Below are 24,015 nucleotides of genomic sequence, written 5' to 3' on the forward strand. Positions count from 1 at the left end.
TGGAAAAAGAAGTTATGCCAACAAACAAATAAATCGACAGCAAATGCAACAGTGTAAGCAATAGGCTTAATAAGGCTTTAATAATTTATTAACAATAAATAAATTGAAAATGAAAAAATATTTCTATCAAAAAACATGTAAAAAGTAGGTTCAACCCTTTAAACAAATCTTTATATGATTCCTATATTCTTGTAGCACCATGAATTTAGTATCACACCTAGGACATTTGAAAGTTTTGCGTTCAGATGCAGATGGCAGCTGGACCCCAGCATGTGCAGCAGCATGTGTCGGGAGTGTGTAACTAGATTGTACCATGCGACTCGGAGGTTCTGGAGCTGACGGAGCTAGACCTTTACTTGCATATGTTGATAGGCTTTCAGGAAGCTTGCGAGGAGCGGGTGACTGCGGCGAAGGAGAACGACTTAATACCTGAGACCGAGATTGGACACGCGGAATTTCTCCATACATGGATTGGCTGAAACTGTAAGCTGGTTGAGGCAGACTGGCAGGTTGGCTAGAATGCTGAGGCGGTACTAGCTGAGGCGCTTTGCTCATAAAAGGTGGTTGAATTGTTGGGTGTCTATCTGTTGATTTGTGGAACTAAAAACAAGGGAAAAGGCTATTAGCGAGTCTAGTGGTTTCCTTTTGTGATAGATTCATAGTCAGGCTACGCTACAAGGAAACTTTGAATCATCAGAGGGACTGGAATAGCGCTTAGAAATGGGACAAGTTATTTCCTTGTTTCCTCCTAGCGCGCAATCCTAATCTTTATAGCTAAGCAATCAATCATATAACTAGTTAACACAGACTGTTACTGCAAGTCAGATGAACCGCATCGCTGCTCTCTTCTAATCATGATATGCATACTAATTCATTGTAATGGCTTATTATAGTGACAGCAGATGCTGACGTGAAGGCAAAAATCAATAGCCTTACCTGTGAAGCCAAAGTATTATAATTTTTTTCAGCAAGTTCTCGATCTTCTTCTGCCTTCTCCAATATTTGTTTAACATTTTCAACTTCTTTAGTAAGTGAATCAATCTAAAGAAACACAAGGAAAAAGGTTAGTGACAACAACCCGCAAGTACTCACAGGCTATATCAACATAAAAATAATCTTATGCAAGCGCTGTCCTCGAGGGCAAATGCACCTGCAGCATCTATCCACCGAATAACTTGATCCCAGTATCCTCCACCGGTTGCTCTCCGTAGTAATACTTTGGAGACACTAGTTTTAACAATGATTCGCCATTTGAAATTTTACAATTTGACATTCTACGGGCAGAGGTACATGCAGAGGCACAAATATTTGAGTGCCACTTTGCATCTTTGTTCAACAATTCGTGTCCCCTGCCACAGTACGAGGAACTAATCAATCACTCTTATGAATTTACAAGGAGCTCAATGGAACTGTAATTGGTCAACCGTATGGGGCGTGGAACAGGTTAGACCAGAATAACTCAGCATTTTATAAGATACTTACTCTAAGTTCTGCATCTTTCCTTCTTTCTGTCTCCTCCTTCAAACTTCTCTCTAATTTAGCTATTCTTTCCTGCATTTCAACAACTTGGCCCTATAAAAGGAAAAATTGTTAAATAAGTATATTCAATAAAAAAGAGGGTGAGAACTAACATCAGTCCAAACGTTTACTATTGAGATAACAAGTATTTGGCACATTCACCTTGCACAGAATGCGTGAAAAAATGTATACCTTTTACGCATCATCAACATGCAACAACAAAAAAGCCTGACACTCATGCATACCTTAAAAGGCTTGCAATGATGTAAAGCGTTTTCAATTTCTTCTTTATCTCGTTTAGCTTGAATATTGTCTTGCTTCAAAGCATCGATAACTATTTTGTCCATCTCTGCGGTTTCACGATAGTAGTCAACCTGCAACAGATACGAGACACGCGATGTAGCTTTGCAGCTTTGCGGAGAGATATTAACCAAACGGGGAGATATTAACTAAATGCATTAAATGAATGACACTAAACAGAGCACTAAAATTATCTGTTTGGAAGCACGCATACCTCCTTGTGTAGGGCTTCTAACCGTGAGGCTACTTGTCCCTGGCTGCCTCCCTGGTTAACCAAGTCATCAATTATCAGCTGTTTTTTTGATAATTTTCCTTTCAAATCATTGATAACTTTCTCTAGCTCTTCGCTGGTCTACAATTAGAGACAGATACGGTCGAGCGATAGCTAAATGAACTCTACAAGGAACTAAACTATCTCCCGTTGGAATGATAACATCTCTAACCTACTCATATCAAAATTCCAGTAAACTTCGACCTCATTGATGCAGCAGCCAACATCAGCTGCCACTCTCCAAACGGTTGACTCTAATACTGTGGGCTTCATTCATGCATACGTTGAGATATCTCTATCCCAGCTTGCTATAAGCAGGCATAAAGGTTTCTACTTTTTCTCACCTTAGATTGCTTTGGTAGCTGACGTCTGTCTAATTGCGCTTTGAGTTTAAGATTTTCCTGTACAAGTTTCTTGAGCAATGCCGTTGACATGCCCGGAGACCCGACTACGCTCAAGCTAGGTGGAAGAGACTTAATATTTGTACTATCCTCCGATATAGAGAGTCGACGAGTTTGTGCAGTTAAGGAGGAGGTCTGAGAACTTGCCTTCTTCACCGGACTATCATCTCCTATTGCTCTACTAACCACTTCTATGGTATCCGACGAATCGGCAGTAGACATAGGTTTTGGTTGGGATTTCTTTAGAGGCGCAACCACTCTCACTGGACGGTGCGCAGTTGTTTTCAATGAAGACGTTGACTGAAGATGTTCACTTTGAATACAATTATCCAAAGTCTTCTGCGTCTTGAGCAGCTTACACTCGAGCAGTTCAGACTTTTCCTTGTAACGTTTTACATCCTCATCCCTAGTTATTAGTAACTTTTGAAGGTCTCGCAAAATTGACTGATTGTCTTGTAGTTTATGACAGTTTCTGTAGTTTTCATACTCCTTTATGGGAATGCATATAGTTTCTTCTTCGCTATCCATTTTCGCGGAAGGAAACTTCTCTATCTGTAAAACCAAGCCATACAACTATAGGACTGTCAAACACCTTCATTACTGTTTACACACTAAGACAGAAGAAATCATAGACACACTTACCAATTCAGATATACTCAACATTATGCGAGATCCTAACTAACTTCACAGTGATATCATTCATTCACTAACCGCGCACTCAGCTCTACTATTACTGCCTCTTTGACCACAACAGCTTCATATATAAAGTGAAAAGCAAGCGAGAGCAAGCTCATTGGCCAATTGCTGAGCCTATAACGATCAGTTTATCCAGCCATGATTAATGGTCAAGAGTTAGAAACTGTCATTATGACACAATCACTCTGTTATGGAAATGTAAAACTCATACCATAACAAACAATATCCTATCCAGCTAACCAATAATTTTACGCCGTTGTGTTTCAACCCTCATCCTTCCTTATTGGGAAGGCAATGAAACACCAGAGGCCAAGATACAGGAAGTAAATGAGAGAAAAATTACAATAACATGAAAAGTCAATGCATCCTGGTTGATTTGCATACGCAACAGAAATGCCATTTATCAATATAGTAAAATAGGCCTAGCAGCAACTGGCTACGCTCACAAATACGAAGCTGCTCATTGGACATCTGCTATAGATGGCTTTATTTTACAAGTGCTAACAGCTAAATTGACCAATGATAATTGGAAAAAAGACCTTGAAATTTGCATTAGATTTTCAAACTTTCAAAAAAAAATTACTGAGGTAAATTATCAAATTATGTAAATCATGAAAGCACAAATGGTATGTTTCAGCAAAGGTATTTGCAGTAATATCTGCGGAAATGTATATTTTACTGGAAGATGAATAGGCTGTTCAATCTGTTAGCACTTGCAAGACAAACTCAATCAAAACTTTTCGAGCTGGAAACAGATACCAGGGAACCGAAATATTATTTAAAGCACATCAATTATATCAGTACATTTACCATATATTTCAGTACTTCAGAGTCTTGGCTTTCGAATGAGCCTATATTCAATACACAAAGAATCATAGAACTATGAAAAAACAGGGTGTCAAAAGTATGTCGTGCAATAAAAAAACACTTGGTTATGGTTCCCATAATGTGATGTCATAATTAGCATTTAGCCTTAGGTCGTCGATCCCTCTCGCTGCCATTAAGGCTGCGCTTTTCTGTGACAATTGGTGCTCTTAAACCCAGAGAGCACTAATAATAAACTAGGATTCTATATAATCAACAATACCCTGGGATCGTGCTAACGCCCGACCTATACAAACACATGTTCTGGGTTAACAGATTTCGGGTGATTGTTAGAGTTTGCTTTTTTCATCCTTTCGTTCATTTTAAACATTTATAGTAATTATTATCACATCATTTTATATACCCCCTGTTCGTAATTCGTATCGCTTTCCATGTTGCTTTCTAAATATGATAATGCTTCAATAAAAATACGGTCGTTGATTAAGGTAATGAAATAACATCAATTAAATTGTGACCTGCAGTGGCATGGCCCTAGTACTATATGTAAATTGCAATCTCGGAGATCTCGCCATGCTTGAAATTAATTAGCCTCAGTCGTGCCCCTCAACATCACAATAAAAAGAGAGGGCTACTGCATAATACCATCGGGAAAACATAGTATGGTGTTTGGAATCTGAGTTATTTATCACAGAAATAATCGGTACATGGAGAGCTAATGACGCTGATTCCTTTGTCATCTTCCTTGGTTCTCTGGAGTTGTCCTACCTTCGCCTGCCACTAAAGTCTTTATCGTAGTTGATAAATAAGCGGTAAGAGCACACAACACCGATTATGAAAATTGTGACATCATAATTTGCAGGCTTGTACTATTGAACATTTATGTGGTAGAGCTCTGGGGAAATCCTATAAACACCAACCAATGTCTGTCTCACCATGTCAAACAATGGCTCATTTGAAAGCCAAGATATTGAAGAATCTGAATAAACTAAAACAGTACTAATATAATTGATGTGCTTTAAGGGAATTAACTCCCTAGGCCAATCAAAGATGTACAGACTCCAGTTCATAGAATATGTTGGTTTAGATACACCCTGCAGTATGTGCTTGTCTGCTATGTGTTTAATACGCATTTTCTCAGCGTATAAAGCTACACTCTATATACCCTATATTACTTAATTGTCAAAGTAAAAAAAATCACTTTATTGATATACTCTAACATGCCGCAACTTCTTTCACAGACGCCGCCTTGTTAGTGTGAATATCATGAAATTCACCGCCTTTGAATCCTTGGCAATAAAAACAATGAAATTTTTCTGACAGCTTGACTGCTACAGTTAAATCTATGAGCCACGAATTTCATACCTCTTGACTATACAAATCGAAGCAGCCAAAGATTTGTCAAATATATATAAAATTGAAATCCCTGCAAATCGTTTAATAATGATTACCAATTGTTAATAGTGATTACAAATGTTTACCAAGCAGTTTCAAGCATCTATGTAAAACAGTTCAATGATATTTGTCGACCATGTCGACCAAAATAAGGAGCAAAATATGACCCTTTTGCTATCTATTTAACATTGTTACATTATTTACAAACAATTTTGTACTCATTCAGAGTGGATTAGCAGAAGTCTTGAGATATCGTGAACATGTTTATTTATGAACACTGAAAGTTAACTCCAAAGAATGTGACGAATTACATCTCAATATCAATTTAATTATAACAAAGATTTTTTTCTTTTACTCATTTTTCCTTGTAATTATTAACATGAACATAATAGTATACTAATGTCAAACAGACAAGAGCTTGCCATCACTTTTATGTAGATAAGTATTTCATTTTCTAAGCCAGACATGTCGCCGTTGTGTTTTCCAAATCAGCTCACAATTAACAATTGCCACACAGCTGCTTGGCCCTTTGGCTGCCAAGTTGATCACATCTTTTTTATACTGGCATCAAAATTTAGGTCCTTACAGCTTAATGAAGCATTATTTTGCTGAATAGTTAAAGTCGAATAAGTTTAACCACAAACAAACTAATGTTTCAAACTAGTTAAAATTTATGTTGCAGAATACAGACCCTGTTCTGCTGTTTATTACTGTGAAACCAATTAATAAACCATTTTACCTTAACCAAATATTTAACTATACCATTGCCACAGCTGGTTACTGTATGTAAGCATGTAAGGAACGTTTTGAACATTCAAATCCATGATCTACTATGACAAAATAGTGCCTACTAAGATTAAAAGTTAAACAACAGCAGTTTAAAATTGTATAAATATTATATATATATATATATATTAAAAGAACAATGTCAGTTTTGGATACAAAAACACTCATGATGCAAGCTCAAAGCTCTGACAAAAGGGTGGCTATTTTTTTCAGTGAAACACAGATTTATGCATTACGGTGTCAATGTTGACAATTAGCAAATTCCTGAATTCGAGACAAAATTACTTCTTTTGGCCGCTATTCTTTACCAAATTTCACTCATATAGTCTCAACATAGCAGATAATTTTAATGCAAGGTCGAAGCAGATTCCACAAATACCGAAAAAGACTGCGGTTTTATTTATACATCCTACATTAGCTTCCGAGATGTATAGAATGACACCAATGGACTTGCGCATTCATCTTGTGCAAAAAATTCTTCCTTCACATAAATAGAAAATTCTCGAAAGCCATCTGTTTAAACCTGTCAACAAATGCTCGGTTTTGGTGAATCAAGATTTTTAATGGACAATTTTGAGGTAATTTAATTCAAACAGTGAGCGAACCTAATATAATTATATAGTGTCATAACTGTTTCCGTCGACGCAGAGATCTCAAATATTTCTATCCATTATCATTGCTTTAAAATGTTGATAAAACTTGGCATTTGGTCTAAAGTACACAAACCTTTTATTTAAACCTCAATCTGCAATGTTATCTGATGTTATTTATTTAATAAGATTGTGTGCTAACAGTTAACCTTTAAAGGAACTAATTAATCAGGTTATCAGTGCATGTGAACTGGTTCACCAATTCACATGCAAAAGTTCCCGCAAATTTGTTTGTCAGCTCTTTCAAATCTTAACGCTACACTGACTACAGCAATGACAAGCAATAGGCGAATCCAGTTTGGTGAGCAAATTGAAAGGCTGTATAAGCATAACTATTAGTGCTCAGAGGTTGCAACTAAGGACCACGCATAGAATTGAACACACCTAAATTACAGCATTGTTAGACGTATTGTGTGCGTCTAGACGTGACCTTTCCTACTTGCATTCCTGCTTGGTCCAGTATCTTCCGATAGCATTCCAATATACTAAAGAAACCCCAACAGAAAGATTGACTAACACACTATTGAATGGGATAGCTAAGAAACTTCAAAATGAGTGAATGAAACTGACAATTTTTGACATTAGAGATACACAATGAAAGATGTACAGCAATTTTACCTTTACTTTATCATTTCAGTCTTCAAATATTATTCTTATGTAGCATATTTTGATACATTGAACTGTATACAATTACAAAGAACTTAAACTTTGAGGGTTTCTTATGCTTAAATGCTTATTTTTGATGAACAGGTTCCACAAAGAATACATCAAAGCAAGAAGTAGACAATCTTTCAAACGACTGATCATTACTAAATGGTTGAAAACGAATGACTATGACAGAGCAAGAAGCTATTGTATTAAACGATAGCCTTCACGATAGCTTCACAATAACGTAGCCTTTGAATTGAATGTGTCTTTGGTGCAACATGAATTTCCAATTGGATATCTGTTTGTATACAATCTTTATCGAATACATGAAAATACACCCACAAGTACTTTTTCAAAGAAATAGCGACTCTGATGGATGAAATATTTGATGTGCCGAGTCCCTATATGCTAGTTAAAAAACTGATAAGTTACTTGATACTAACGCAAACAGACCACTGGGTGTATTCGACGACAGACAAACAGCTGTTAAATAGCCTACACACTGAGTACAATAGGGCGGATGTATTGAATCACCTAACTAAACAATAGCTAATCTCACAATACTGACGCCTATACAGAAAAAAGCTTACCTTGATGCAAAAATCATTGTGATTTCATTATTAATAAATGAATCAGCATCAACCAACCCCAACATGAAATCTTATCAATTCAAAAGATAACAATTGAAAGAGGCGGATGTGAACAGACGCTACATCCTCTAAGCATTCGATTAAATATTTTAAATAAAGCATGAATATTTTTGGCCTTGCAAATCTAAGTGATGAATTTGGTGAAAGACTTCAATACAAAATAAAAGTTCTTTATTACAGGCCGCTGCTTTTTACTTCTGCTTCCTGCCGATTGTAAGTTTGTGAAAACAAATACATAGGCAGAGAGTTTACATGCAGAAATGGAATTGTCAGCCCTCACACAGGTCACCGCATAAGTGCACAACTCCTAAAAATACTTGAGGTATTATAATGACAAATACAGTAGGCGCTCCTACAAAGTAAATAATCGGTTCCGAAAGGTTTACGTTATAGGGATTCATGTAAAATTATGTTTACTCATATAATATAACTCATATAATATATATAATATAACTCATAATATATATATAAAACGTAAAACCTCCATTTGAATGGCACCTCTATTTGAAAACCATCTCCGATTGACCACCACCATAAAAGGGTTAAAATATAGAGGCCCACCTTTTAATAGAACGCCTCTATTTGACATTCTTTGATATTTACATACGCAGGTACGTAAAAAAATGTTCATTTCAAAAACTTTAATTTTTGTTTTTGTATGTATTATAATTATGGTTTGTTTGTCACTTGTTTTTGACAATATATTAGTAGCATTTGATAAATTATTATATAAATCGTGAATTTGCAGGTTTATCGTATATTATTTGATAACATCATTACGACTATATAAACTCGGCTTACACTCAGAAATCCTTTTCTATTGCACATAAAAAGCCAGTTTTGCCTGCAAACTGTAGCAAACATATCAATGAGCGTAATGAGTATTCTTACACCATTGTTAAATATACTTATAAAATATAAATACAGTCAAACATGGATAACTCGAACTTCACAGGACCAAGCGAAAGTGTTCGAATTATCAGAGCGTTCAAGTTATCAGAGCACTGTCACAAGTCCATGTATTTACTTATTTATTAGTAGATACATGTACATATACAAACTATAATATAAATCAAAAGCACAAATGGCTTGTTTCAAATTAAATGCTTCTAATGTAAAGCTTAAAACGTTTTTATCAAAAAGTATAGAGATTTTTCTATCACTTGAGATTGGTTTGTTGTTTGAGGTGATGTTATTGCCAGGACAATTTTTAGGTTGACATTGGCAAAACTTGATCGTTGTTGAAATGCTCAGAAGAAAAGACATCTTTTTCTTTTGAGCGTTTTACCCACGATCAATTTTGCCAATTTTTCTTGAAGTTTATGCAAAGATTACCTCACTTTACCTCGCTTCCGAAGGGCGATCGCTAAGCGGATGTTTGGTATAAATCAAATTTCACCAAACCTTTAGAAAAGTCGTTGACAAAAATATTTTGCCGATGGTGGTAATAACGACGCTTATGAATTACGAAAAGTTGAAGTTTAGCTCAATAGCTTGGAATAAAGTGATTTTCTAAAGCGATAACAACCGTTTCGGTAGCCGTTGGGAAAAAACAGTTCGAGCTAACAGTGTTGAGTTCGAGTTATCTATAGCAACTTATCATTACGTGGGAACGGACCAAAGAAACCGTTCGAGTTAACCATGTGTTCGAGCTATCCGTGGGCGAGTTATCCATGCTTGACTGTATGCTTCAAATTTAGAATGAAAAAATAATTGCAAAGCTCCACCAAATTACAACACAGCCTCTAAGATCATCGTAGGTTAATTGCAAGCAATAGATATGAACTGGTAGAGATATTTTTTCAGCTTGCCAATGCATATTTATTTAGAGATCTACAAGTTGGAGGTAAGTTATGGCAGATTTATTGCATCAAAGTATTAATGTTGCTTCGATCGAAAGGGAGCGCAAAGTTGGGCAACATTTGCTTCGCCTGTGAAAGGGTTACATTTAATTTCCACAAATTCTGATGTGCTATTTGAAAAATACAACGCCAGCCTCTATTTGACCGCCACCTCTAATAAAACGCCACTACAAAAGAAGGGTAGAAAAATAGAGAGCCACGGCGTTCAAATCGAGGTTTACGGTATGCAGGAAAAATCACACTAATAAGGCTTACCGTAAGTCCTTATGCTCAAGCCGCGCGACTTGTCGTTGAGTGCGGCTTCTGGTTCAAGGTAATAAGCCGCGGCTAAATCCAAGTTTTTAAAACTTACGTGAGGCTTAGGGCGGCTTCTCGATAAATGCGGTCTCTGCTCAGTTCCGCGCTATAACCATAGAACCGCAGTCATGATACACTTTTATGTACGGGATTTTGGCAACCTACTTGTTTATTTTCAGGGTCATGTTTATGGAATACTTTAGACCATAGAGTTATCTCCCCTAGAGTGATAACTGTGCCTTCAACAACACGAGCGTTTCCGGTGCCAACAAGGAGCGTTTAGGCCATGCCCCTTTTTTTTGCTAGTCAATCGTAGTGATTGACAGAACAATAACATCAGCCATGAGAATGATCATGAATTTCCACAGTTAAGATAGTAATTATTGCTCATATTAAAGAAATGATGACTATAGTTTATTACTCTAATATATGCTTATTATTTAAAGCAATTTAATACCTACATGCCTTGCAAAGGCACTGAATAGATAGTGTAAGTACAGTGAGTTAGTGAGTTACTCATAGATAAGATAGATAGTCATACTGGGGTTGTATTACATTGGTGTGATGGGAAGCTAATCGACTGCCATCCACTGAAAGTATTGACATTGTATGGTGATAGAGTGATTCATTGACACCACAGTCCACAAACAGCCCTTGCATGTAATATTAGATTTTGATACATATCAATCAAATGCATAGACTAGCTTGAAAGGATGTCCACTAGTTAGTGGTCATCCTTGCTTGATGTAAGCAAGCAAAAAGTTTGAAAGTTAGAGTGGCAAATGTTGTTATATGTGAAATAAAAGTAAATTATACTTAAATATACTAAATTATAATTATTTAAAAATAAAATAGACTTTTTTATTACTTTATTTATTAAATCATTTTTTTATTGTAATCATAGCTAAACAGATTATATTTAGCCATTACTTGCTAATTATTTCACATTTAAACACATTTGCAGTTTCATTTTTTTCCTAATTCATTTCAACGAAAAACTTCTTTCATGATATGAAATTTTAAAGTTGTAGTTGTTTGAAAAAGCTTGAAAACATTTACAGTTGTTTCTGTTTTCTCTCTTCTCTCCATTTATTTCAATTACACAAAACACTTCTCATAATATGTAGTTTGAAAGTTAAAGTGGCAAATGTTAAATATGTTAAATAAAAATAAATTATACTTAATTATACCAAATTATAATTATATGAAAATAAAAAAGACTTTTTTATTACCTTATTTATTAAATAATTTTTCATTGTAATCACAGCTAAACAGATTATATTTAGCCATTACTTGCTAATTATTTTACATTTAAACACATTTACAGTTTTATTTTTCTTCCTAATTTACATGTATTTCAACAAAACACTTCTTTCATGATATTAAATTTAAAAGTTGTAGTTGTTTGAAAAAGCTTGAAAACCTTTACAGTTGTTTTCTTTTTCCTCTTAATTCTTTTAAACTGCTTAAAAATATTTTCTCATGTTATGAAGTTTAAAAGTTAGAATGGTAAATAAATGTTATATAAAAATAAATTTTCTGTCCAAAGACTTTTTTATAACTCGGGTAGTACAGCTCACAGTTGATGGCAGTCAATTAGCTTCCCATCACACTAATGTAATACAACCCCAGTATGACTATCTATCTTATCTATGAGTAACTGATTGCATTAACTCACTTACTTAACACTATCTATTCAGTGCCTTCGCAAGTCATGTAGGTATCAGGGATTGCGTGTATGTCACAATTTCTATTTCCATAATTCATTTTCATATTATTTCTATTTCCATAAAATTTCAATAATTTATTTCCATATTAATTCAATTTCCATAACATTTCCATAATTCATTTCCATATTATTTCCATTTCTATAACATTTCCATAATTCATTTCCATATTATTTCCATTTCCATAGCATTTGCATAATTCATTTCCATATTAATTCCATTTCCATAATTCATTTCCATAACATTTCCCTACTTCATCTCCATAGTATTTCCATAATTTGTTTCCATATTATTTCCATTACATTTCCCTACTTCATTTCCATATTATTTCCATTTCCATAGCATTTCCATAATTTATTTTCATATTATTTCCATACCATTTCCATATTTCTAAAATAAAATTTCCATACCCATTTCCCTAAAATTATGGAAATATTTATGTTTATGGAAATGGATATGGAAAAGTAAACATTTCCATAATATGTTTAGCGATCCCTGGTAGGTATTGAATTGCTTTAAATAATAAGCATATATTAGAGTAATAAACTATAATCATCATTTCTTTAATATGAACATTAATTACTATCTTAACTGGAAATGCATGATCCTTGTTTAACCCTTTTCATGGCTGATGTTATTGATCTAGTCAATCACTACGACTGACTAGCACAAAAAAGGGGCGTGGCCTAAACGCTCCTTGTTGGCACCGGAAACCCTCGTGTAGTTATCACTCTAGGGGGAGATAACTCTATGCTTTAGACTAACGAAGAATTTATCGCTAATGTTTAACTGACCACAGTCGTAGGTCATTAGAACCGTTTCATTCCTGACCGCATATTTCCATAAACGTGAAGCCCTCTAACAGCGCTATAAAAATTTATCTGAGACATGACAAAAAGCTGTTGATGCAAGGGTTTAGAAATTTTAATTCGAACTTGGAAGTAAAAGAAAATTCTTTTCACATGTACTGATGTAGCCTGTTTTCTTATTCAAGAGTACTGGGTATAACGAAACCCTTCTCAACACTCTCGCTCCCGAAGGGGTCAAGGACGACAAAACCTCGGTCATTAGCCGCGGTCTGTGGGCATACGCGGCTTGTTGGAGGATTATTTTTTCTTTCGTGAATCATCTGGTTTTGAGCACAAGCCGCGCGGCTTGAGCATGAGGACTTACGGTATATACATTGTACTACATACTGAGCACTACACATACTTTTAAAATTGTAGTCTATGAAAAAGAAATTACAGTTTAAATAAAAAAAAGAAAACTAAGTAATATTTACGTGTATTTACATTATGTAGATGACATTGCTAAGACATGATGAAAAACAGAAGTTTAAATTAGGTTTAAACACATAAATATTCCCTCAAAACGCAGAGCACCAGAGTGTGAATTTGGTATACAAAGTAAATTTTGGCAGGAACCGTGGCAGCATAGGCTGTAGAGAGCCATCTATTGGTGACCTCATCACGAACATCAGTACATTGGACAACTTAACTTCAACGCAGACAATGTCTGTCCTATCCGATGACAGATTAACGGGGTCCGTTTCAACGATGGTCGGCCGTATTCCTATTACTGACTTGACTGTAATTTCCACATTACTTCACCTACACTTCCATCTGATTATCATTCTATTATTCTAGTTTTTACATATCATTTAGGTTTTTCAAATGCTTTTTTTTCCACATTATTCTTGGAATTATATGGCATATTTCTCATTGGTTTTTTTTGGATTATGGACGAAGTCAAACAAAATGCAGTGTATTCTCACCGGAATATTTGCTTGAATATACGATGAACTACACGGGAAGTAGCAATTGAAACATATTAACTATAAATGACAAGGTTTGATTGGTATAACATTATAGAACAGTTAAATTCCTTAGAGGCTGCAATAACTCATCTGAAAAAAAACATACCTTTGGTGGCTACTTGCTACAGTCATATCTAGACATACGAATACCCGAACATGCGAGAAACTAGAATATTTATACGAGCAAGTTTCTACCTTAAGATACGAGTAATCTTTGAGATATGAGCCATGCATGAGCATATATCGATGGCCACTGTATGGCTAAGTATGCTAAATTTATGCTGCTTGTGAGAACAGCATCGCTTGGTTGTCCTCCTTGATAAAGGCTGGTTAAAAGTTATAGCGAATGCGAGACAAAACGGGGCAATCGGAAACGTATACCACCACAGAATGAGACGAAAAAATCAAAATAAATTTAGTTAAAAATTTAAACTTAGCTTCAAGTGTGTGTTTAGTAGATTCAAGTTAAATTTCCAGTTTCTATTACGAAGGGTTACAAAAGTTTAGTGTACCGAAAGCTTTGCTCTCAGGTCTTTCTCAGACAGTTGCTATCCACAATGTCCGTCTCAAAGGTAAAAACTCCATAAAGCATTGTACATGTATAGTGATGTTCTATTTTATTGCAGACCGTAACGACTAAATAGGTATTTGTTACTTTTTAGCGCATATCCTGAATTACAACAACTAAAAACATGCTTTTCCACCGCAATACTAATATCATGTTTAAGTATTTTTTCCATAGTATGCTAATGGATAAATTTGTACTTACCGTGAAATCTCTAATTAAACGCCATGGCGCTCTATTTTTCAACCCTCTACAGTGGCGGTCAATGGGAGGTGGCATTCAAATAGAGGCTGGCGTTGTATTTTTCAAATGGCTCGCCATAATTTTGGGAAGATAATTTAGCCTTTTTACGGGCGAAGCGAATGTCGTGTATATTTTGCCCTCTCTTTCCGGTGAAGCAATATTACACCTTTAGGATGCAATAAATCTGCTAACATAACTCTAAATTGCCCAAGATCTCTTAATAAATATGCATTGAGAAACCGAAAAATATTTCTACTAGTTTATATCTATTGCTTGCAATTAACCTGCGATGTTATAGCCTGTGCACTGCTTTGCAATTTGTTGGAATTTTCAATTTTTATTTCATTCTAAATTTGAACACATATTTATATTTTATATCTATATTTAACAATGTTGCATAAAATCTCATTGCACTCATTGATGTTTGCAGCCAATACTGGCTTTTCATGTGCAACAGAAAAGAGGAGTTATGAGTGTTGATCCATTGTAAGCTGTGTTAAGATAACCACAAGGATGCTATTAAATAATATGCTATAAATCTGCAAATTTATAAACTATATAATGATAATCTATCAAATGCTACAATACATTCATGAACAAGTGACATACACGAACCATACTTATATTACATGAACAAAAGCAAAATTAACGGTTTTAAAACAAAAATATTTGCGTCGTTTGCTCGGATAGTTGCATTCCGATTGTTGCTTTCGATGGAGCGAACATTTTCTGGTTGTCCAATACCTTCCATGATGCCTTCCGATCTCAACTCTTGTTCTACACTGCTAAGCTAGTCAATTTTAGTGTCCAAACAATTTTTGGCCGAGCAATACTTTTACGCATTACATTTAGAACAAATGCAATGTGTGAAAGTTTAACTCGCTAAACCCAACCTTTAGCCTAAAACTAGTCGTTCATCTACTATCGTAAATGTAAATATAAAATGTTTTTATATACATGTTCAGTGCATCCTCAGAATATTATTTTAATCCGTTCCAGGGTTGGCATCGTATGGAGGGGTATCGAAACCATAATAATTATATAATGCAATATAATATAATTTTTAATATAAACACCTGTTGATGGAAGTCATCATAATTTTATACAAGTACTGTACATATTGAAAATTGGTAACAAAATAGCATGTTAACCTTAGTAACTATAGTTACCTACAGTGACTTTAGTATACTTGGTGTAATTATTGGTTATGATCTGCATTAAAATGTAACATTGCAATGTGCTATGTGTAGTACGTACCGTAGAGAGTTCTTATCTTCAAGACTGACGTACGTATTACATAAACTTTGAATTAACTTTAAATAAGTTTAGCCTACTAAACACACACTTGAAACTAAGTTTTAGTATGTATTTTTAACTATTTTACTGAATTTCAACTTTTTATCCCTAAAATTTTATCACCTATTAGTTACTGGCTTTGTTTTCAATGTAATATTAGCCGATCTCATCGAAATCTTTTTTAACTTAATTCGGCAAAAAAGCCTGAATGATGCCGGTTTCGTAATGAAGTGGAGTTTTGTTAGCAGTTTAAGGGAAGTTATCTGACCACTGACCTTCTGTTTTGAAAAGATTGCCACTCCAACTTTGCTACTGGTTTTAAAGGGAAAATATTAACATTTTACACATGAGAATTGCTGAGCTGAAAAAAATTGGTCATCGTGTCTCTATCAGGCGTTGTGAAAGTTTTTCCGATGAACAGTATTTCCCCGACTTTGTTATTTTGATGTATGTAATAAACACACCGACTGCCAAATTTAAACTCGGACAAAAATTTTTGTTGAATTCGTATGGTGAGGTGAAAAAATTATCGCATTCCACTACTTAATGTGAAAAAAATCATATATCAGGGTAATCGTATCCTGAGGATGCACTGTACTTTGAAGTATCAAAACCGCTTTAAACCATAACTGCCACGAACAACTTTTATCATATTTACTAGGTAAATCAGACATGCTGATTCCGATTTTGTAATCAAAATAAAGATTAGACCACTAACTTTCAGAGTAATGAAGAACTTTTTATAGCGTTTTAATATCGGTCTCGAAAACAACACGATCGGCATAACAAGCTCCGCCCATAAATACTTGACGTAACCTAGCTTTTTAGTAACAGAAGTTACGTAGGTATGTTTAGACCGATTTAGAATAATAGAGATGGGTGTTTTAAAATCCATTAATATCTAAATTCAGCCTTAAAAATAATATCAGTCTTTTCTGAAAGGCAGATAAGCTATTTAGCATTGTATATTTAAAAAGCGCAATAACAACGCTAGCTCGTGATAAAACCGCGCTTTTTGAGCTCATTTTTCTTGGCGTCCAGCCCATTTAAACGTCATGTAACAAGCTGCGAGCAATTTTAAATAGTTTATATCCCTTTCATAAAAAACTGAAACTATTTTACAGGCTGGATTTAGATAATAATGGGTTTTAAGACACCCATCTCTATTATTCTAAATTGGACTAAACATTCCCAACTTCCGTTTCTGAAAAAGCTAGGTTTCGTCACATATTTATGGGTGGAGCTTGTAATGCCGATTGTGTTGTTTTTGAAACGGATATTGAAACGCTTTAAAAAAGCCTAAATGACTTTGAAGGTTAGTGGACTAATCTTTATTTTGAGTACAAAATCGGAATCAGCGTGTCTGATTTACCTAGAAAATACGATAAAAGTTGTTCGTGACAGTTATGGTTTAAACCAGGTACTATTAGCCTGAGACAGTTATTATTAATTATTTCTATGGTGTTGCTTTGAGAATTTTAACGAAAAAAACGAAAAGCTTAGAAGTTGGACAACGAGAGAATTAATTGTTATTGATGTAAGCGATTCTTTATTAGTAAATTTTTGTGGACACATTTTTACTGATCAATTAATATTATGGGTTCGTAAAGAGCAAAGATCGTCAAAGTGGCGATCAAATAGAGGTGGTGCTCAATTAGAGAGTTGCGCTCTATTTTTCAACCCTTCTCTCACAGTGGCGGTCAAATAGAGGTGGCGGTCAAATGGAAATAGCGGTCAAATAGAGGCAGTGTTCAAATAGAAGCGACGTTCAAATAGAGGTGGGGCACAATTAGAAGTTTTACGGTAGATATTTTATATCGGAAATCATGCCTTGAGAGGTGAGTAAATTGACATAAGAGCTCAGTCCCAGAACGCATTAAGCTAAATATAAATAAATATAAATAAAAAATATAAATATATAATGATATGCTCTCCTTCAATCTACTTTACAACAAGATCCAGCCTAGCTGGACATAAATTTATTGATTTCTAGAGGTTAAATATTTAGTTAATATGATTTTAGGTAGGCTCTTCAGCTTTTGTTCATTTATACTAACGAAAATAAATGACCAAAAATTCAATAGTTTTTGCGATGATTCAGAAATTTTGCTAAGAAGCTAGATTCTAGGTTATAGCCTTAAATTAGGAAAATTGTTCATTTGAGAATATTGAGCTTATTTCGATTTGCTGAAAAAAAATGTTCAAAAGCTTGCTAGCCTCTGTTTTGATGATAACAATAGCCTATATAACTCAATTATGCATTAACATTCATAGGTGATAAAAACGGAGTACTCACGGACTTGCATGAAGGGTATATTCAAATGACTGCGTGCACAAGTTAATGATTACAACAATAACTTATTAATAATATTTCCAAAGTTTGTGTTTTGAAGAAAAATCAACATCATTAACTTTGGATACATTAACTTGGTGATTAATAATGAAGATAAGCGTTTTATACATACTTTGAATGCACTGAGCACAATATTATTGTATTCATTACTTTGGTTAGCATTCTTTGGTAAGTAAGAATACCAGCACAATACAAAATATCTCATCCAGCTATCACGGTAACAATTTTACATTTAAGTTAGTTAATGGAATATACCAGCACAGAGCGATGGAAAAGTAAAACTCTTTGACCATTTAATTAGTTCAAAAGATACTATTACCTAACAGAAAAAAATCTTTCGATTTTCAAGCAAATATAAATAACAACCAGACCGAATTAGACAAATTGTGTAGAAGCGGTAGTAAAAACTTGTTGCGACTTAAAAAGACGTTACTTTATTAAAAAAAATTCATGATTAGTCACTAAAAAGGATGACCATGCAAGTGAAAACTAAGATAAGAATGTGTATGTGATACTAACAATGAAATGAGCTGAAAATGCAACTAATCATATGCAGTGTTACAATTAATCATTAAATGAAGAACCGATGAATTGTGCTCTAAGGTCTAAACTTTATGAAACGTGCAGCTTGATGTACTGCCAAGTGTGTCTAAATAACTCGCTTGTATAAAGTAAAGGACAATTACCTTTTATCAGACTGGTGAGTTAATAAGCATTCTACAACCTCCTTGCGCAATCTTACTTTAGAAGTTGAAGAAAAGAAATATTGCTCGATGTTCAGTTTGTCTAAAAACTGTTCGACGCGCTTAGGCATTTATATTTGATTGAGAAGATAACTCGGACTGTAAATCCTTTCTGATTAACTGTTTTTATGTTACCGTACATTCATTATTTTATCCGGATAGGAAATTGATTTTACAGGTAAACTACCAATTCATTTAATTAAAAAACTAAAACAATAAATATGCACGCAACAAGCTGTTACGATTAAAAGATAAAGTTGCTCAGGGAAATCCTACAGATGATGGTTTCTGGCGGGTTCTTATGCTGGGCAAACTCAACATGAGTGGTGAGCATTGACCAATCCGTTTTCCTCACATTCTACAAGTGAGAAGAGAACATAATTTTTAATCATAGATCTAGTTTACCAGCTACCATTTGACTCAAGGTTTAAAAAACAAGAATTTGCTCATTAGTTTAACTTGAGTGTAATTGTGCATGTAGTTTGTCATGTATTATTATTACTAGTATTGAAGTAAATCAAACATTCTAACTACAAAAAGGGTTATGTCAGATAATTATATAAACTTGAAAAAATGTCAACAAAAACATGAGACAAGGTATATTTCATAGATCGAACTGTATTTGGAACCCATTAGGAACCTACAGCATAATCAGGTGCTACCTTTCAACCTCAGTAGAGCACAACACCTGACGGCAAAACATAAACGAAAGCGCAGTGTAGAAGTTATCTAACCTTGGACAATTTAGAACTTAAGCCGAAAACTGTGTTTTCGAGAGCGACGATATTTATTTTGGCGAGTACTTTGGCAAGCGACTTGTCAAAAGTTACTTGCACGCAACGATACCATAGAGACTTTTCAGTATCTTTGACTTGACGTGTCGATAATCGATGTATGCACACACGTACATGTAGACAGATTCGTAGAACTAAAAGACAGCGACAACTGCTATTGTATAAAAGAATAACTAAAAATAGACGTCAAATATTAAATACGCTCTTCTCTATTCGAACCACGAAGCGGTTGATATTGATGACAAAGACCGATCTAACCGTGGTGCGCTGAGATCCATATTTTATTGTCAAGCGTTCCCAGTCAGGTCTCGGACTTCAAAGATAGTCTGAAACAACTACAACAAATCCACCGCAGCTAATCAATCGTCCGTCAAGTTTTTTGTGTAGGCTAAATCATTACAATACTGTGAATGTTAAGTAAGTGGAGATGCGAGATTCAGGCTTAACGTTTGCCGTATTATGGCTGTTACGTTTTATCTAAATTATTGCCATCTATTGTGAGCTGTACTTATTTCTCACAATACAAGCTAACACTTTGTACTATCGATAGGATATTTGTCATGTTGCTCACAAACTTCTAACCTATGGCAGTTGGGTTTCTTGTTAACTTGTAGTTGAATCACAATAAGTAGGCAGTGAAAGCTAAAAAATAGCACCTAGTGTCTCTTACATCTAACTGCTAGTACGAAGAAATGTGTAAAATTATAGAACTAGAGATCATGTCTGGATGGAAGTCCATTAAAGTTCTACTCTATGTCGATTAGCAGGTTGCCTGTTTGTTCACATGAGGAAATGATGGTTTTAAATTTTGCCAGTATTAGATTTGCTAATTTGAAACGTGGAACATTTTGCAATAATAGCAACTGCTACGTGCAATGACTAGAATTTGATAAGAAAATGATAAAGGTAACGGCTGTTTCATCTGTTTGAACGATCAATACATAACAATCTTCATGTACCTAAACTTATCGTATCAATTGCACATAATACGGGATACAACCTGTTTAAAACTAAATTATCAAATCGATCTTGATGTTACTTTCCAGAGTAACAAGTTATGCTGATATACTGAAAGCAAGTATGTTTGTTGACATAATTCAGTTGGTTAGCTTTTTTTCAAAGTTTTAACTTGTTTAAAGTAATGGTCAGCAATTTTGTTTTGATGGTCTTCAACCATCTCAATGGCTGTAATGAAAGAAAGCAATCTTCCTGCGGATTGCATTGGTGTTAATATTGGTTGTCTTAACACACTTTCTAAGCATGTAAGTGTAATGAAAATCAAAGAAAACTAGCTCGTAGTTTATGAAATTTTCATCATAATTTTCTTTTCCCTTATTTGCAGCTAACTATTTCATTTGGGTTAATATCAGGAGATTTTGAGAACACGCACCCAAAACTAGTTAGCATCTGTTGTCTGTCTTATTTTTTATTTTTGATGTTTAATCACAGTTACAATATCTTTATGATCATATGTTCCATTTTTAGAATTTTGTCTCAATTCATAATCTATTCATTCTTTACAAGAGTCACAGGAAACATTGATTAACAGAATGAAAGTAAACGACACCACTCTTTATGTCAATAAACTGATAAATGTCTTACCTAAGTTATAATCGGTCTCACCAAAAACAGTGATAAAGAAGTTTTGAGCAAATATGAGCTTACTGATTGATGAGTTCTACTAACGCATAATATATGTATAGTAGGCCTACAAATTATTATTAGTGTTGTCAAATAATGTAATTGCTCCGAATTCCAATGTTTCAAATCATTTTAAACGATAAACTGATTGCCTTGCTGGGCTCGATTAAAGATGAATGTGGGTAAGGTCGATGTAGGTAGCTGTACTCAACTATATGTTTCCAAACTGATTAGATTTGTATCAACAAAAAAAAACACTGCACAGAATAATTAATTGCCCAAATCTACTATGTTTCATTTTTCTTTTCATTTTATTTTTAGTCGGCGAATTTTTAAACTACAACATACTAAGCATTTTTGGTACTTTTTGCAAATCTAACAAATTGGCTCGATTATATCAGGTTTAACCGTTTAAATTCATACGATTGCAGGTAATGTTAGCAAAGACAACTTACTGACTTGTATACTAATATCATATGAAATATTATTTCTTGCGTTGACGGCTCCTTCATGTAAAACATTGGTCTCTATAGATAGCTCTTCACACTTGATGTTATCAATTGTGGGACTTGATAATGGTTCCTTTCATGTACATATCTTATTCTCATATCTGTATTAGTGTGGTTTTGCATTAAAACTTTTAAACACAGATGACCTATCAAACTTTCGTTTGTCATTTAAACAAGCTGTGATAGGCATACAGATGGTGATAATAATATTATGGTAACTAACAATACAATCCTCGGTATGTTCGGAAAATTAGCCTTTTTTTCCAATACACAAACGCAGTTGTATTTGGAACACTATTATCAATATTTTAAATTGAATATATATATTTTTTGTTAGAAGCATGAAATATGTTATTGGTTCAGTAATTATGAGAAATACGCTGTTAAAGAGAACCAATTCTTATTGCAATGTATGCCTCAACTGTTTCAAAAGTATGATTTCCGTATCTAAAAAAAAAAGGTTCATTCAATCTCTCCTTATAGCATAACAAACCTTTCGCTTCTAGTTAACCCATCTCCAGTCAGTAATGTATTGCTTTAGTGTTTATTGCATTCTGTGCAGTACTGATGAATGGGGCTACCACACACAAGTCTGCAGTTAAATAAGTCTGAATGAGTACTTCTCATTCAGACGGTTTCCACCGGGTCATGATAATACTTTGAAGAATTGCTAAAACAACACATAATTTTACTTAATTGCATTCTTTAGTGCTAGTTAAAGCATTTGTGGTTTTCTGCAAATTCTGGTGTTACTATTATCATTTGGGGAAAAGGTTGTGACTGATGACATCTACAGCAGGTTCTCAAGTCACTTAGCTACTATCGCCGTTATAAGCTGAAGTACTGCCCGTCGAGACAGTTTCTACCTGAACATGGAGCCTGCAAATTTTTTTCAGACATCTGCCATACTTCAAATATTGTAAAATTCCACAAAGAGCATTTGCTAATAAAAGAATATTCTTTGTAATTAGGGCCATCACTGTTTTGCCTTCAAGTTATATCCAACTACATTCGATAACGAAAAAAACTCGAGGTGCTATATAATATGTACAGCCTGGTTATACAATTCTGATATATAATGCTGTGATACAAAACAAAATATAAAAAAGCACATATTTCAATATGATAGTCCAACGGGCTGACAATTTGAAGGAAACTTAATAATAATTATTACTAAGTTTTCATACATCTAACGCGTAGTCACACACCCTCATATGGTGCTGCAGTGCCATCATGGAAACAACCATGGCGCTCTCAATATGTCATGATTCAGTGTCACTGTTTGAAAGCGAAAGAGGCGTGCGATATGCCATATTTGTGCCATGAAAAATTGTTTTAGCGACCAGTGGTCCCGCATGTGTGCGCACATAGGTTAAAGACACAACCAGGACATAAGGTACCGCACAACCGTGACTCTATTACTGCGCTCGTTGGAAACATGACCTGCTTGTCAGCCATGCGTAGTGCTTGGACACTGGCGCACCTAGGTGTCGCTATGGTGTCGCTGGCTGGAAACTTAGTAATAGAATATTGGCCCACAGTATGTACCTGAAGTATCAGTTGGTATGTATTTACAGCCAGCAATCTCCACCAGCTACTGAGTATATAATGCAAAGTGTTGTCAAGCTTCACCTGATAAGCTACACCTGGTAGTAGCTCATCTGACTAGTTATTCGTTACAAAATTGGGGATTTTCTGTACCTTTAGAAAAAACTGAAGACACAGTTGGATAGTAAAGGAATGGGCTACTCGTTTTCTCTGACTGAGATCTCCTGATTCAACATGTCCCAAACAGAAAGGTAAAATGTGTATTATTCTGCATCTGTAGCGGGTTTCTGTGAAGGTTTTTGGCCCTCTCATTGCTATGATTCCTTCACAGTTTGTACTTTATGCATTGAGTGGCTGTAAAATCTAGATAACGCTACACAAATGCGAACTGTTTGAATTTGGAGTGAAATTATGAATCATAAAAAGAGGGGCTATATACAAAAAGTCAGCGTGCCCAGGGTAAGCGTCGGGTATAGCATAGACT

At 34.7% G+C, this 24,015-nt stretch overlaps 2 protein-coding genes across 3 annotated transcripts in view; one reads left to right on the top strand and one right to left on the bottom strand.

Moving 5' to 3' along the window:
* Positions 1-42: 42 nt before the first annotated feature.
* Positions 43-19,034, bottom strand: LOC137405265 (dynactin subunit 1-like). 2 transcript variants are annotated; one of them, XM_068091499.1, is made up of 7 exons: positions 18,983-19,034; positions 2,434-3,042; positions 2,033-2,170; positions 1,764-1,892; positions 1,483-1,572; positions 937-1,041; positions 43-600 (listed from the first exon to the last, which is right to left on the bottom strand). In XM_068091499.1, the coding sequence occupies exons 2-7, from the start codon at positions 3,016-3,018 to the stop codon at positions 151-153; spliced, it is 1,497 nt and encodes a 498-aa protein (XP_067947600.1). In that variant the 5' UTR covers positions 3,019-3,042; positions 18,983-19,034; the 3' UTR covers positions 43-150. The 2 variants fall into 2 exon arrangements, with proteins under 2 accessions (XP_067947600.1, XP_067947594.1); XM_068091493.1 differs by lacking the exon at positions 18,983-19,034 and adding an exon at positions 3,133-3,218.
* A 1,185-nt stretch (positions 19,035-20,219) lies between these two features.
* The window catches only part of LOC137398039 (rho guanine nucleotide exchange factor 11-like), a 98,805-nt gene continuing 95,009 nt past the window's right edge, over positions 20,220-24,015 (top strand). The window contains exons 1-2 of the mRNA XM_068084152.1: positions 20,220-20,250; positions 23,691-23,782. Coding sequence (XP_067940253.1) covers positions 23,766-23,782 — 17 coding nt within the window. The 5' untranslated portion in view covers positions 20,220-20,250; positions 23,691-23,765. The remainder of the gene's footprint in view (positions 20,251-23,690; positions 23,783-24,015) is intronic.

The sequence above is a fragment of the Watersipora subatra genome, chromosome 1 (genome assembly GCF_963576615.1).
Source record: "Watersipora subatra chromosome 1, tzWatSuba1.1, whole genome shotgun sequence".
NCBI lineage: Eukaryota > Metazoa > Bryozoa > Gymnolaemata > Cheilostomatida > Watersiporidae > Watersipora > Watersipora subatra.